General features: G+C 44.9%; 1 protein-coding gene across 1 annotated transcript in view; it reads left to right on the top strand.

Moving 5' to 3' along the window:
- The first annotated feature begins 201 nt into the window (after positions 1-201).
- The window catches only part of LOC144146635 (sodium-coupled monocarboxylate transporter 1-like), a 59,961-nt gene continuing 43,301 nt past the window's right edge, over positions 202-16,861 (top strand). The window contains exons 1-5 of the mRNA XM_077678573.1: positions 202-270; positions 4,384-4,449; positions 7,584-7,635; positions 8,558-8,625; positions 9,837-9,994. Of these exons, the coding sequence (XP_077534699.1) occupies positions 4,393-4,449; positions 7,584-7,635; positions 8,558-8,625; positions 9,837-9,994 (335 nt within the window). The 5' untranslated portion in view covers positions 202-270; positions 4,384-4,392. The remainder of the gene's footprint in view (positions 271-4,383; positions 4,450-7,583; positions 7,636-8,557; positions 8,626-9,836; positions 9,995-16,861) is intronic.

Raw genomic sequence — 16,861 nt, 5'->3', positions numbered from 1 at the left:
TTGTACTTTTCTCTCAAGAAGGATATTCTGCCTGCGTCGGTCACAGATGAGATCTTCCTTGGGAGCAACTCTTTGCACGTCATCCTATTGGGTCTATCAATCCTCGCGAGCCACACATCTGCCACCGGCGCAATCGGACTGCCAGCATACTCATACACGCACGGTTTTCACATTGGGTGGACTGTTCCATTGAATGTACTACTAATTCCACTAGCAGTCAGAGCAGTGGTGCCAGTTTTCTACGAGCTTAAGATCACATCTGTGTTTCAGGTAAGCCGGGTTTCTTGTGGCTACCATCTTTTCGTACTAAAAAATGGCGTATCGTTTCCTTCAAAGTTAATTTCGAATGACTAAATACTGCAGGTGCAGGTTGCAACGGGTTCTCTGATCAGAAATGGTCTCTATGTGTTTTTTGGCGTTAGAAGCAAAGTGCATAACTTTCTATTGCCCCCCAAAATTTAATGAACCCTTTGCCGGTCAATGTCGGGTGCAGGAAGAACTTATTGTGAAAAGAGTAAGGATGTTTCCAGAACATTGTATTTGGCACGGCTGAAGATTATACCTCCAATATTTGCACTAAAAAAATCTTTTAGGGCTACTGAAAGGAAGCCATGGCCCTGAGAACATAAGGTTTTAGTTCAAAATAAAGTTTACTAGAATAGCATTTATCCGCTAATCCCCGATAGCAAGATGTAAGCAATCTGCGAAGAAATATGTTTTAAGCAAACAACTCTAAACATGAGGCTAAATATAAACTGGTTACAAAATACGAGCCTGTTTCCTCCGGAAATGTTGCTTCACGCGAACACGTGGGTCACACGTGGCCTGGCCGCGTCGCGATGTTTTGTCGTCGCTGCCCCTGGAAGGTACGCCAAAGCGGTGGATAACTTTGTTTTGGGCAAACTTTTGTAGAAGAAGCTTGGAAAAGAAAGGTGTCCACATAGGCACCTCAAGCACTTCGAAAGAAAAAAACGTCCCGTCGTGGGAATCGAACCTGGGTGGCTCGGAAATATGAGGTCGACGTGTATCTAATGCGCCATTCCGACACGGTTGAGGCAGTTTCGATTTTAGACTTTGACTTTCACTCAGGTTGCACATGAGAAAGCTTCCCGGTTCAACCTTGTTTCCCTTCGATGGGGGCTGTGGCATTTTTATTCATGCAGTTTCTACACTTATCCCAGGCTGAACGTTGTAAACGTCCACTACCTAATAAACTACCTTGGTTTCGGTTACAGTAGAGTTCTAAAATGCTTTGGTGAGCATGAAACTTCCGCCCAAATTTCGTTTGGGGACAAAGGCTACCTCGAGAGGTGCCACCGCAGATCGGAGGGCATTGGACGGGCGCCGCTGCTTCGTTCGTGCAGCCGCGCGGTAGAACCTGCACCCGCCTTCGGCGGCACTTTCTTTCCAGAAACGCGTTGTTGGTAATTATATCCTGAAATACTGCTACAAGGCGAAGACGGCAGGGAAGTAATAAATGCAACCCTTCCCGGGAATCCATATTAGGCAGAACTTACGCTCAAAAATGTGGACTGATGTCTGGGTTATTCTGAGAAATTTCTCAGAACTCCCCACGCATGGGAGACTTTAACGGCAGTTTCGAGCCGAGAAGGTGTACATTCTTTTCTGTCTTTTGGCCACCCTCCTCATAGCGTGGCCCAGCGGCGGGCAGCTCTAAACATTGAAAATCGATTTCCAAGCACGGACATCGAAGCTATGAAAACGGGCTATTAGCTTCTAGGGAAAACTAACGCCCGCTCATAAACTAAACGGCTTAGCCGTGGTGATCCGTGATTGCATGCCATAAGAGCCCAGGTTGGAGACATTTCGTTTCAACCCGCAATTAGGAGTATGTAGTAGGTGGCATTCAGAAATAATTTATGACACTTGCTAGTACTGAACCCACGCGAAAACCAGGGGAGACATCGACGCGGTGTGGAGTGTGGAGTGCGGTTAAATGGAGAAAATTGGTATAACAGAATTGTGAACAACCAAAATATAGGATAAATGGAATAACACAGCGAGAACGACGAACCGTGTACCGCCCAGGAATTCCGCAAAAATGCAGATTTGGCGGAGGTAACACCTATAATCGTTCTAATGGCGTAAGAGAAAAAGGGTAGAAAAGATTTTTGAATATTCGGCTATACGGAGCTCACAGTCTGGAAAAGCTGCATAAGAATACCTGAAATTACTAGACAATTCAGCGAATTGCTGCAGAATTTTTACATACGCGGACATCCAGTAAATAAAAACACAAATCTCCTATTTTTTATATGATTGGTACACGTCTATCTTGCGTGGAGCTTGGCGTCCGAAGGCGAGCAAAATAGTGATGCTTTGTCGTCCTTACTCCTGTAGCCAGATCGGTAGGAACGAACGCAGTAACAGCATAGAAATTCACACGAAGTTTTGCTTCACTCACGGAATGTCAAGCTAATTCTAGCAGCCCACGACAAGTAAAGTGAACGCGCACTGCTAATACCACGGCGAGCGCCCGTTTCCTGCTGAACGACCTCTGACAACTTACCCGGCTGCTTCTCAATCAATGCCAGCGCCACCGTGCGGCCTCCTTGGACAGCGCACAAAGCTCTCACTTACCGTTGCGGCTGAGTTCCATGGCCAGAGAAGCGCTGAAAGAGTACGGGTATAGTCAGCTATGCCTTTGAAATAAGTATCCGATTATCCTCCCCTCCGCACAATTAAGAGCAGAGCAATCATCATCAGACCCTTCAATGACCCAAACTGCGCCGGAACAACATGACTCCGTAAAACGGAGTTTAAGGCGCAGCCTGGAGTCCAGCCGCATTTAGTTGTTTCGAATCAACGGTGAAGCACTTACGCGTTTTGTGTACCAGATTTAAACACAACAAGATTTCCCTTTAAGTACACTGTCTTTACAGCCCAAATTAGCCTGAATAGTGAAAACGCCCCACACATCACACCTCATGGCCATTCAATACCCTTAAATATGTATTCAGTTCCACATCTGGTTCTTTAGGGCGCCAGAAAACGTAAATTTTAATAGGTGAATACACTACTGGCGCGCATTGTTGAGTAATTTTTGACAGACTGCATAATGCAGACACCTTAAATTCCAAGAACACCTCTAATATAAAGGACACAATTTTCAAGTGCGCGAAAATCGGCGCAACTGTTTCATGAAACCGCTATTTCATGAAACCGCTGAAAGAATCCACGGGACACGAAAATCGTGCCTATAATTCTTTGAACTGCTTGTGGAGTTCTCTCTCGGTGACGAGTAACCAAGAGACCCATTTGGAATCGGACTTGTTCGAGCATTCCAGCGGTATACAAGTACAGCGCTGTGAGGAAATTAGCGAAGCAGTCCGCTATCTTTGCGTAACCTTTTTAAAGGTAGAAATGGATTACATCGAAATAAAGTGTGTGTATTATTTTTTTTGGACCCTGGGAAACAGGTTTACAAGAAGTTGGACGCTGCTTCTCGCATTAACAACCTGGAATACGACTTTACCATCCATTTTAAAGAAAGTTGAGAGAAGCAGGAAAGCTTCCACCCATCAAAAGTGCAGCAAAAGTGCGGCAAAGACTTCGAAAATGTGCGTCCAACCTTTTGCGAAACTTTGTTCTACGTATCGTCAAAGCTTCACAGACCCACATCACAAACAAAGAACAAATCCATGCCACGACTTATCGGGAAATAAGAAAAGGCATGTAAAATATTTTAAATGTACACCGTTACGGGGTCTTGTGAGACGGAGAAATACAATTTTACTCCCGCATGATCGATGGGTGTACTGTCCTATCTACAACCGCCATTTCTTTTTTGCGATTTTTAAGTGACCGTTTTGATGCAGTGAAAGCCCGGTGCCCCACAAGCACCGTTTGTGCGGAGATCTTATCAGTGCATTTTGGTCTGCCATCTGATCTATGCATTAGTGTTTTAGTGTTTTGACAGGCCGTGATAGGTTCTATTGAGAAAGCTTTCGCTTTTGAGCAGTAGTGTTCCCTTCAAGCCGCTCAATTATTTATATTGTGTAATTTTGTTCGTGGTCATACGCTGACAACTTTGGCATTTTGCGTTGATTCAAGGCGTATTTTCCTTCACAACAGATTGTTGCCATGGCTCTATTATATTCCTAAGACGGAACATGACCAGTGCGTGGTCATGTTAAGCTATAATCGCCCAGTTCATTGTGACTTCCCGTGTCTTAACAATAGCGGTGAATGATTTTTTGGTGGAAATATTCTAGAGGTTTTCAATGTTCCAACGGTGGCATTTTTTTACTCGTTTCCTTTTGTTGTGTGCTAGAGCAGCACTTAAATTTGTTTTAGTAAAATTTAAATAATATAATTCAAGCACACCTCCGAAAATGTGTATTTGTTGCATTAATTTTGCAGTACGTCAGGATGCGGTACAACACCGTCGTCTCTATCATGGCGTCAGTTACTTACATCCTGCTGTCGGTAAGTGAGCCAATATTTGATATTGAAGGTCTTGTGAAGCATAAAAGAATACTTTTGTTCTTTAACATTGCATAAGCGATAAGTGCCAGGACTTTTTTCGAAGCAAAAATTCGAGGCATACCACCAGCACGGTTTCAGCAGGACGAATATTGGAGGACGGTTCTCAAAAAGGCAGGAAGAGGCTGGGACAGTTGCGTTATTGCTGGCATAAAGCAAAACTTCAGACCACCTGAATTGTAGGGCATTGCTGATCCAGTTGAGTGACTATGGCTAACAAGGCACCGCTAACACAGAAATTTGCATGTTATCTCTCTGATTGAAGATTCAAGATCTTTTCAACGTGAAGTTCCTGGTGAAAGCTCCTAAACACGTTTGCTTCTTAAAGTGTATCACAAAAGAATACTTAACATTTATAACAATGCATCATCAGTGTTCTACGCCATGCAAAGAATTTCCCGTTTCTCACAGGGGATCTGGGGAAACACTACAAAAGGTTCGAAAGAAACAGTTGAAGGCGTATGCTCGTCGAAATATTATGGCCGAAAACAAGTGGGAATAAGTCGAAGGCAAGTTAAGTTGAAAAACTAAAGAAACGAAACATTTTGTACGCCTTTGAGCTGGGGCCATTTCTATTGACAGTGGTATTTACCAAATGGCTTTGCGTATCTCTCTTTCCATATACTCGATTAAAATCTTTATCCTAGTTGAGTGGTGCACAAGCATCGCGTGAACGACTGCATTCAGAACATTAGTAACGTCCACACAACATTACTTTACTTTTGTAACGGTATCTTTGTAGAAAACCAAACCTTGGCACGCTGCGAATGTTTAGTAGAGGCCCTCAACGGGTGCGGCTATGACTTTTTAAAGTGGAATATGAAAGGCATAGTTATGACCTACCTTACCCTTTCCCTTTTTTGTCGAATGAGAAGTTTCTAGCCACTTAAAGCACAGCTTCAAATGTGCTGAATAAAATTGAAGCAGAAATATTTTTGGCTTCATACAACGAATGCCAAGCGTTCGCTACTAACCACATGGTACTCTTTCCTATAAGGTGTGGAGGGCGGGAAGCACTGCCATTATACTGTGAAGACTGAGAAATGTGGTTACAATGAAGAAGTATTAGTTATAGATGCAGGACAGTGGTAAGAATACCATGGGTAACAGTGTCCAATGCCATTGAAAAATGCAGACCTGCGTGATTGTAATTAAGCGAAGCGTGTGTTGACTTGGCAACTACAATATTCAGTTTACATTACATGTAGTGTCGTTTTGTGGCTCTTGCGTTTTTTCTGTATTACCTGGAATAGACAGTAAATGATTCACGGAGCATGTCGAAGTGATTTGACTGCTGTTTTCTGGCATCAAACTATAACTGCAATCGGTCGCAGACGTTTCACATGCTTAATAATTCGTTTTCCAGAAGTTGGTTACTCTAAAATAATTCTTACATGACTTCTCTCACCGGTGTTCCTGATCAGCCACGATAGCGTTTCCCCGTATGAGCGCCTGTAGTCTGGACTGGATCTAGGTCGCGCTACGCTCCTCAATCCCTCTCCCAATTGATATTTGGCGATTCGCGCTAGTTGTGTGTCATGATAATCTGCTGCGTTGAAATTTAGGTGAAAAATTTATACATTATCATTTTTGGTATGAAGCATTTGTATTTGCCGGGCTGGTTCTGCTTTGAGGCTTTTGCTGTAGCGTCGCTACCTGGCTGCTTTAAAACACCACCGTTCCTAGTCTTTGGTATAGTTATTGCTCCGGAGGGGGCGCAACTGTTTACTTCGCTCACTTAATTCTTCCGAAGACTACACGCTCGGTGTTCCTAAGCGTTTCTGCATCTTCTGGTTTCATTACGAGTGGTCGCGGTCGTGTAGGCATCGGCACCGTCTCCACAAGGCGTGCGCCCCCCTTGGGTGAGGCAATGATTCAATGTACGCGCAGGTATGTAGCGGAGAACAGCAGCTCCTCTGCAGTACCCCAAACACTTGATAAGCATGGTTAGTACCACGTAGCCACTCCAATCTGCGTCAACTGCATCGAACGGTGCTCGCAAGCTGTACTAATCAAGCAGCTACAACCACTTCAGTCACTATACCCCCAGCTCAAGTTACAGGAGCGCGCACAATTGTGTCAGAATGGCTGCTATGCTTCAGGCATTGGTGTGTTATGGTGGTATGGTGGCTGTGGTCACAGCAATGCAATGGTTACAAGGCACGATAGACGAAAAGCACTTTAGCTTCATTTCTGAACGCGAATACTCAGCGCAGCGGCTCAAATGCCTGCATTGAAATCGAAGGAACCTAGGTGCGGGCTTCAGTGCCGGTGTATTTGATTTTTTGTTGAACTCTGTTGAACTTCGGGGCCAAAAAGGCGACACATGCAGCGTGAGAGCCGATCATACCGGCTTTCTCGTGGCGTTTCAAGGCAGATGTGCTCCGCATCAAAACTTGACTGGTGCTCTTGTTGCAGCGACATGTAGCAGGTTCTATGTCGGTGCCTCGGCTCCGGGACGTTAACGTTATTGTCACAAAGTACAAGTTGTGCTGGACAAATATAAACGAAGGAGCAGAACCGAAATGTGCAAATACGAAAGTCTAGGGCAAGCACTTGATAAGCATGCTGAGTACAGATTTTGCTGTCGCAGTTTATAATTTTTTTTAATGAAATACTAAAGGATTCTCGAAAACGTCGCATGTATGAATCTAGGTAATTTTTGCCTAGACATGCTTGTGCTAAGTAACGGCGAGCGAGCAGCAGCCATGTACAGTGCAAATTTATCAATTACAGGTTGTGCAATAACTGAAAATTAAGCGTTATTTTTGTATTGTTTTCAACGATATGAGGTGTTCTGTAGCTGCTTTATAATCATTTCTGTGTAACATACCAATCAACAGATCTTCGTTTTTTATGTTTCTTTTTCGAAACGAATCAGCCAAGTTTAATAGTATTTGTTGTACCAGAATTTTTTTTTGTTATCATACGCCATCAGGTACTACGTCATAAGTGATCCGGACATGTGTGTATGAGGCCGTATCAGCACTTGCTCGAAGAGAAGTTGTTGCAAAGGAATAGATATGACGAAAATATTACTTATACTGTTTTTTCTGACACAGAAATATTATTTTCAGCAAATTCTGGGAGCCATAGCCATCTTTGCCGCATCTATGGCTGTGACCACGAGTAAGTTGTCGGAAATACCTCACTTGCACGCAGGGCTATTTTCTTCTCATTAAGCCGATGCCTTTCAATATCTTCGTATAGCGCGAAATAAAAGCGGACAACACACGGGGAGTCCGCGTATACCGACGCTAACTTCCAACTTCAGTTCATTCATACCAGCGAGAGTTTTAAAACGCAGGCATAAACTCTGGGCCAACAGCATATGCTTAAGAAAAGCTGGCAGCATTTTCCGCACAAGCTGAGATTCACCCGTTTAATCTTGGATCTCTAAACAAGCCAAATGAGGCATGACTTCACTAGAAAAGCTTCTCCTACCAGCCACAGGAGAAACAATCTCTTCTCCCACAGGTTAACGACAGAGAAATGGCCAAGAAGGAAATATTTTCTGCCATAAAACACTATTGAGCCTTTGTATATTAGGTACCATTTTTTACCACCCTCCAGTTCACGGCAAAGTACAGCAAAGTAACACACTCGAGAGTTCGCACGGGGGGGGATTTTGAAAGCATTATTTTTATTGGAGGGTGTGCTATTCTTAATGTACGATGGTAAGAATGTCCTGTTCTTCAACTCTAAGGTTTGTGACTGGCTTGTGTTCATTGATTCGTGAAAGTTTTGTTTGTGTGTGTCATCCCGTAGTTGTCTCAGATGCAGCGAGCACCCCCGTTTTTTGCCTGGTGTATTTGTATTCCTTGTTCTAAGGTTTGCTTCCGTGATCGACCGCGCCTAATGCTGGGAAGGGGTAGAAAATGTAGAGTCTATCGCAGTAGGAACGTCTCACGGTAGGGACGTCTCACGTCTCACAGAAACGTGAATACTGTGGTGTGACTGCGTTCTCGCATTACCACCAGCCTCTCACTACGGGAATTCTTTGTGTCGTAGAATTGCCCCTTATCAGCAATACATTTTTTTAATTTTTCAGTATTTCACGTCCCATCCTTGTGGTGCTCCATCATCCTTGGTTCTGCGGCCACGGCGTACACAGCGATGGTAAATGGAAATAAAATTTCTCGGGACATTTATGTCTGCTTAACGGCTTTGAAGGCAAACGTCTTGCATAATACTGTAACGGCAGTTTTTTAAAAGCTCTACCAATTGTTGGCACAGCAGACATGCTATGTACGGTCCCCACCTAATTCTCTTGTACTTTATTCCACCCTAATCCAAAATAACTTATCCGATTCTAGCAGGGTTCACTATATTTCAATCCCAACCTACGTTAATTCTTTTTACTACACTTTATTTCAACGTCACCAAAAAAAATCGTACCTAGTAATCGCTGCTATCAATTACTTGTAAATCATTACATCATAAATCATTTAAATACAGAATGATTTTTAATTCCTCTTTATACAGCAGAATTTACATGCTTCCCAAAATAATGACGCCACCATCAATTACTAACTATAAGTAACTTGTCATTGCCTGTAATCATGAGTCATTTTTTGCAGTTACTGCATAGTGCTGGCGGGAAGGCACCTTTTTCAACTGTGGTACTTTTCAACCTTGTACTTTTTGAATAAATTTGAATTTGAAATTTGAATTTGAATGGAATTTAGGAAAATGTAATACAATGTTCCGTGCAATAGAGCGCTTCTAATACGTGGGGTCTACGAGTCGTTTTGGTGTAAAAATTGCAGACACCGGATTTGTCGGTCAACGGAGTGTATTTGCTTTCGAAATAAAAAAACTGGCGAATCGGTTGGAAACAAAGTGGCGTCTCGGGAAGATTCGGAGCAGTGTCCTACAACTTGCGATGCCAGCATAGAGACCACATCTTTTTTTGTCACCGCCACACCTGAACGACTCTAGGTCATTAAAGGTTGAGGCAGTGAATGCATTGAGGCATTTAACATTTGTTAGAGCCTTGTATTAGGCCCCCATGAGCAATTAGATTAGGATAGAACAGAAAGCGGATTTAGAACTGTGAGAAAGTAAAACCCCCCTGAACGTCGTCAGGTTTCCTTGACCTGCAAGCGCTGATATGCCCAAACTTATGGTAACGGGGAGAGGGAATGGAATGACAGAAAAGAGATAACGATAATAATGAGGGGACGCATTATTATATTGGACAGACATTTCTTCACACTCTCTACGTAATAAAACCACTTAGTTTTCCTCAGGAGGTTTCACAAAAGCCATCAAAGTTTACCAGTGAGCTTTCTTCTCTGTTCCCCATTATGACAAGTTTTATTCTGCAGGGTGGCCTTCGTGGAGTTGTGTGGGCTGATTGCCTTCAAGGATTGCTTACCCTGGCTGTCCCGATACTCGTCATATCTAAGGTGGCCTACGACGCTAGCAATGGGCATGTCCATACACAACCGTTCGATGAACTCGAACTCCGGAAACATTTTTTAACGTAAGTATTTAGTTCATAATCTTGATTGATTGATTTTAACGCGCCGGCGCGACGCAGGGGATGAGGCGCGCCGTAGTGGAGGGCTCCGAATTAATTTTGACCACCTGGGGATCTTTAACCTGCGCCGAAATCTCGTACACACGGGCGTTTTTGCTTTTCGCCTCCATCAGAAAAGCGGCCGCCGCAGCCGGGAAACGAACCCGCGACCTAGTTCATAATCTTCATGCCCTTCATCTAGCCGTTTGCATGTGTTCTAAGACGGCTACCTATTTTAGAATGCCTTCAAGTCCTAGTGCCAACTTTAGAGAAATCGGTATTTTTCTTGGGCCGAGATGTTTTACACGACCCAACTTACAAATACTCTATTGCGTTATGGCCACAAGCGCCGTTTGCGAATTCAATCAATAGAAATAAACAAGTACAGCTTTGTGAAATTGGGGATGCGCTTTGCAGAAATAAGATATGGAATTAAAAGCCGAACATTGAAAACTAGGTCAGTATCGCCTGGATTCAAAGCAGGTTACATCTCTTGAAACGCGCGAAACAAATGCCAACATATATAACCAGCAGTGCGGAATAATTTCACCAAACGGAAATTTACAACGAGAAGGAGTGCGGCGCGCCTCTAAACAGGAGAACATCAACAGCATGCGCTTAGCAACAGAACCTTATCAACATTTTCAAAGGCGGGATCGTCAAAATCCCGCAAAGGGGCAGCCTATCTGGCGGCTCATGCATCCCTCACAACCATACCCTAAGCAAGCTGGCTGTCTTCAGGCAGTGATTAAGGCCCTGAAGAACCACGCACGCCTTCAGACCGCTCCACAAAGGTACCCTATCGGAAAGCCCAGTGGCGCTGGAGCTCCGCTTCCAGCGAATGCCTGATAATGGGACTACCTAACGCTGTAATACGCCGGACGCGGCAACGGTGGAGCGCGCCGGACCATGGAACATGCCGGACGCGGAAACGCGTGGATCCGGCGCGCGCTGGAACGTGACGCGGGAACACGCCGCAGGCACGCCGTCTCCAGCGTATAGCGTGGCCGCTGCTCGCGCTAGGCCTTTTTTCTTTAATAGCCGTGTAATTACAAACCCGCATGGCTGTTAACAAGAAATAGAGAATTCCTTCCTTCGGGGAAATCTAAATAGCGCTACAAAATTTAGCTAGGCTCATTTGGGCACTTTTCAGCTGATTTAGCCCTGCTGAATGCATTGTTCCGTCATTGCGTTCCGTCAGTAGCGCTCAATCTGTTCGTAAAAGCAAATTTATTCTCCCGGATAAAAAAATATTGAACGAGCATCGGTAGTAACCGTTCGAAAATTCGTTCCTTATATTTTTTAGGGCTATTAAAACAAAAGTAAACACACATTTCTTGATTGCCTTTTATTTTAACAGCAAAAGGTGAGAATTAAAATAGAAAGTCAATCCTTAGCTGGATTCCTTGCCTTGGTGGACCTTGATCTGTTGACAATGCATTCGTACAGCAAGGCCTGGAAGGGTATCCTGTGACGAAAAGCACACGTCTCCGTGGTGCAGCACTATCACAAAGAGTACGCGCGCACGAGTCCTGCAGGAGTCTTTGCAATTTCAGTCGATTGTCGAAGCACATCACACGTATTCCAAATCACGCTGCCTCCGAGAGTCGTCGTATCCACTCGCATCAAAGTGCCAATAATCCGAAGCACCACGGTTTGTCGTCGATAGAGGAGTCGTCACTTCGAAATGCTTGGAATCCGGACCATTGTTCTTGCTTCTACCACAGCTTTCGTAGCTTCACATGTTGCTGCTGGCACTTCCCGGAGACATAAGATGCACGTTTTTACAAAAAGTTACGCGTAACTTCAACTAGGCACAGCGCCGATGTGAAATGTGGGCGGGCCACTCAGCCACGCAGCCACCTACGAATTTTGACCGAAAGGCGAAAAGCAGGGAGGAACGAAGTGCTCCCCGGCCGGTCACGAGAGCTTGTCGCGCACCGCGACCCCTCCTCACCCCTCTCGATTCTCCGTATTGTGGGCTCCCCCGCCCCGCGAGTGCCGTTGCGCGACAGGTTTTCGTTAGTGACGGTGCAACCCCGGACTTTCTTCAAGCGGCCCTGCTGGAGCGAAGGCGGGCGTCTTCTTTCTTTCTACATTCCTTCTTTTTTAACACATCTTGGTATTGTATAGAGTTCACTGGCGCCATTTCTTTTTTTTTTTAACACCGGTAGCGGCAACTGGTTAGCTGGTTTTAAAATTTTATTTTAACTATTTAAGCTTGATTGGACACATGGTTCGCGTTAAAATAAACAGGTTGCTCTCTAAAAAAAATAATACAACAGCATGCAGATTGAGACAATGGGGCTCTCAACGGCCCAAAAATACATGTCACAATGTGAACGGCAATAATTACACCACGTCCTCAAAAAGCAAGTCTTGCTTGCCCTTTATGCGTCCGTTTTGCCAACGGGCTACCCTTATTGCCTGATTCTTTCATCAAAGGTTGTCCAAGGTACAATATATGCAATTGCAATTCACTCAAACAACCCCAGGAATCTGTGAAGTGCTTTATTTATCCATTAGTTTGGTTAGCGGGCTACGCTTAGATGTTCCAACATTACCGTGATCTGCGATAAGTTGCGTTGTTAACTGCAAATTTGTAGCGAAGGTTTTTTCAAACACGACCGGAATGCTAATGGCAGCAATACAACAAACTTTTATTATGACAGACGCTTGCAATGCAATTGAACGACATGATCGTCTCTCGTACGGAGCATTGTTTCCGGGAAGCGCAGGCTAAAAAAGTGGGATTTTGTGGCACCGCACGGGCTGCAAACGCCAAGTTTCGGAGCATCTGCGTCGATCGCGGCGCTGGATTACAACCAGTCGACCACGTAACCGGCGCGAGGCATTGCTGTGTCCAGCCAAGCAGCGGCGCTGTGAGAACGTACTGACCCGTTCGCACTATCTTAATCACAGTCTCCAGAGGCAACGTCCCCGTGTTATTCGATGCTTTCCAGCAACCTCCCGGCGTTAATGTCTTCCAGTGCGGGGTTTTCCAGTGCTTTCTGTTCTTTCCGGCGTATTCCATCGCTCTCCTAACGCTGGAAAATGCGTTCCCCGCGTTACTGTCGTCCGGCTTGGCGTTTTCCAGTGTAGTCCGTTCTTTCCGGCGTATTCCACCGCTCTCCTAATGCTGGAAAACGCGGGGTTTTCCGACAGGGTATGCCGGCCTCCCTAGGAATTTGCAACCTATTCACGCGTTCTACGTTCGCTCCAAACAGGTTCTGCTCAGACAAGTTCTGATGCTTACAAACATCTGCCCTGCTAACCCTTAGAAGTTTTCTATTCGTCTCTTAATCAACGCTTATGCACTACCACTGATATCGCCGATAAACTTATTTGGGCCTGTCTTCGGTTTTGAAACAAAAGACAGATACTCTTTGACAGCTTTCTGGCAAATTGAAGGACAAATACTTTGAATATTAGCCAGCCACTAGCCCCTGACGCACCAAAATTATTAAAATCACCCAAAGGCATTCTTCTGCATGTTGGCAGTCCAGCCCAATACTTTTCTGCTTGCATATTTGTAGTTCCCTTATTGGTTCCGTGCAATGGTGCTTCCAGCGTGACCGCAACGCCGCCTAACACCGGCGCGGTCAAGAATCGGATGTTGGTCAGCCCAAAGTAGCCGCTACACAGGGCCAAGGTTCCGCCGTTGTTGCTCAAACGTCGACCTTGTAATGCGTATTTCTGCGTATTGCTGTGTCTCCGGCCACCGCAACATTTTCAAAATGGTAGCGAACAGGTGGCTGCAAAAATAGATTCTCTCGGTTCCCTTGAATTCAAGCGGAAAGGCGGCAGCGATGAATCAGTGTAGTGCGACGTGCCATGGAAACAACGCCGATCGACATCCTGCCATATCGTAAGTTTTGGTGTTTTGGGAGAATGTGGTTTATACTCGGGGATGTTGTTTCTGTATGCGCCCTCTATCAGCTTCGGTGGAGACCTGTGACAGGCTGTGCCCTGCGAAACGAGCGTAGGCAACGCGAACTTTGCTGGGAATGAAAACAAAAAGCCAGCATACACCCGAGCAATCTTTCCACCTCAGTGCTACGGAATACGAGGCGAAGTAACCGTTGACAAAAACTGCAGGGGTTCCTAAGCCAACCATCGCAGCTAAAAGATTAGGCAATAAATGTGCGCGTTAATCATTCTGAAGCAGTGACGGTGTCTGCCACTATTTTTGTCGCTGAGCTTATGCATAGCCTGCAATTTTAGTATAAGGTTCCGCTTATGCTTTAACAATCTGTATGTTTGATTCCCTATTTGTATTACGGTGCTCAGCGCTGTTTACCCCTTCCTACGTGTACGCGCGTTGCCCTGCTCGTGCGGCTGCGGTGGCTGCTTCGACGCAGATACCGCGGCCAACTCCATACGACAAAACTTTCGTTGACTCAGGGAACACCGGCGATGAAATCTGATACACATAGAAACTGCATCCCCATGTTCACGCGATCCGTGGCACTCAGCCAACCGTGTGCAGCTTGCCCCGACTATTTATTTCGCTTAAATTTTCTGAAATCTTAATAAAGTGCAGGGATGCATGGGCGGCGTGTTCGCAACAGAACTCACAATCATTCACGGCATCCACCTTTAACTAAAATTCTCCACCCACACCTGTTATGCGCAAGACGCCAGTGCTGGAAAACTCAAACATCGAACAGCTGTGTTGCGCTCGCCAGCTGCTCCCGAAAGCATTACACAATGTTTCGAGTGTGTAGATGGTGACCACGTTTTGCGGTTTTTTTGTAATAAATCTTCCAATATTTCCCATCTCTCCAAAACCCTCGAAATGAGCGCCCTGGTTCGATCAATCACTGAGAGCCGCGAAGCTCAGCCAATGCGGGGCAGGACACAAGCATACCTCGGCAAATTTGGCGCGGCTCACTCAAACTCACTCACAATTTTGTTTTTCGAATCACCACTCACTCAAACTCAGACTCAATGCTGAGCAGCACATCTGCGCTCACTCAAACTCAAACTCACATTGAGCGCAAAACTCAGAACTCACTCGGACTCAAAACTCAAAATGTACTCAGAACTCAAAATGTACTCAAACTCAAAATGTAATCAAAACTCAAAATGTACTCAAACTCAAAATGTACTCAAACTCAATATGAACTCAAAACTCAAAATGGACACAAACTCAAAATGTACTCAGAACTCAAAATGGACTCAAACTCAAAATGTACTCAGAACTCAAAATGGACTCAAACTCAAAATGTACTCAGAACTCAAAATGGACTCAAACTCAAATTGTACTCAGAACTCAAAATGGACTCAAACTCAAAATGGGCTCAAACTCAAAATGTACTCAGAACTCAAAATGGACTCAACTCAAAGTGTACTCAGAACTCAAAATGGACTCAAACTCAAAATGGACTCAAAACTCAAAATGTACTCAAAACTCAAAATGAACTCAGAACTCAAAATGGGCTGAGAACTCAAAATGACTTCAGAACTCAAATGGCCTCACAACTCTCTCATGCTAGGAATTTACTCGGGGTCAGATGGACTCTGATTTCATTAGCAGTCAGTGTTTTCAAATTCAGGCGTGGTAAAAATATTACGGGTGCAAATTCGTGAGCTCAAACTCTTGCATTCGCCACGACATGACACCGTAGCTCCTGTGAGGTCGGAAACAATTTTCGTTGCAGATTTAATACAGCTATACCTGCTGCTCATGAAGAGTAGCGCTGGTTGGAAGCAATTGTACGTATATATTGGATACCAAACTCTTGATGTAGGCTCCGTGTTCGTGTTCGTGTTCATGACAGAGGCGGTCCAGGCTCGATGGCATGCTGGGTCCCCAGTTCGAAACGAGCAAGATTGGGCGAGGGGACGTGCGCTCACTGCTGCGTTCATTTATGTCGAAGCTGTTTAGGGTTACGTTTCCGTGCATTCTTGCTCTGCATACCGAAAAAACGCCTTGTGTCAAAGCGAACTGTCCCCGCGAATCTCTGAAGCGCGAGGCGTTCATGGATATACCTTTGCTGTTTTATTGCGTAGCATTCTTTGCCGAGTACACCCCTCCCCCTTCCCGCCATGATCTTGTAACGCCCTGCATATACACAAAAATGCAGATATCACGGAAGTTCAACCTGTTATCATTATAAAAGCGTAATTGTAGAGAATTGATAAAACTAAATGTTAGAAAATCGAAAAAAGAAATAAGAAAACTATCGATAATGGCGAACCGTATAACACGGGAGTCATAGATCGTCTCAGATTTGGTAAAAATGCAGAGAGGTGTGGCGCTAAAGAATGTGGGTATCAAATTGAGGGTCTCGAGGAGGGAAATCACGTGGGACAAACAAAAAAGTGCCTCGTTGTTTGCTGAGGCACTTGTATTAGTTTTTATTAGCATTTGCTAGGTGGGATGAGCTCTCGTAGCTCGGAAAACCACCACGCTGTCGTTGTAAGCAATAACCTCCACCATACCCAGCGGTTAACTTCCAGCATGCACGTGTGTGTGAGTGTGTGTGTGTGTGTTTGACAGAGTGTGTGAGTGAGAGAGTGTGAGAGAGAGAGAGAGTGAGCGAGAGAGAGTGAGAGAGAGTGAGTTAGAGAGAGTGAGAGTAGAGAGTGTGAGAGTGAGAGTGTGAGAGTGTGGAGAGTGTGTGAGAGTGAGAGATTGTGAGAGTGAGAGAGAGAGTGTGAGTGAGAGAGAGAGTGAGAGAGAGAGAGTGAGAGTGTGAGTGAGAGTGAGAGTGAGAGTGTGAGTGAGAGTGTGAGTGTGAGGGAGAGTGAGAGTGTGAGTGTGAGTGTGACTGAGAGTGTGAGTGTGAGTGAGTGAGAGTGAGAGTGAGAGTGTGAGTGAGAGTG

Source organism: Haemaphysalis longicornis, unplaced genomic scaffold (assembly GCF_048455015.1).
Source record: "Haemaphysalis longicornis isolate Haplotype H1 unplaced genomic scaffold, Haemaphysalis longicornis Haplotype H1 scaffold_7, whole genome shotgun sequence".
Lineage (NCBI taxonomy): Eukaryota > Metazoa > Arthropoda > Arachnida > Ixodida > Ixodidae > Haemaphysalis > Haemaphysalis longicornis.
This window is presented reverse-complemented; position numbering and strand designations above follow the sequence as displayed.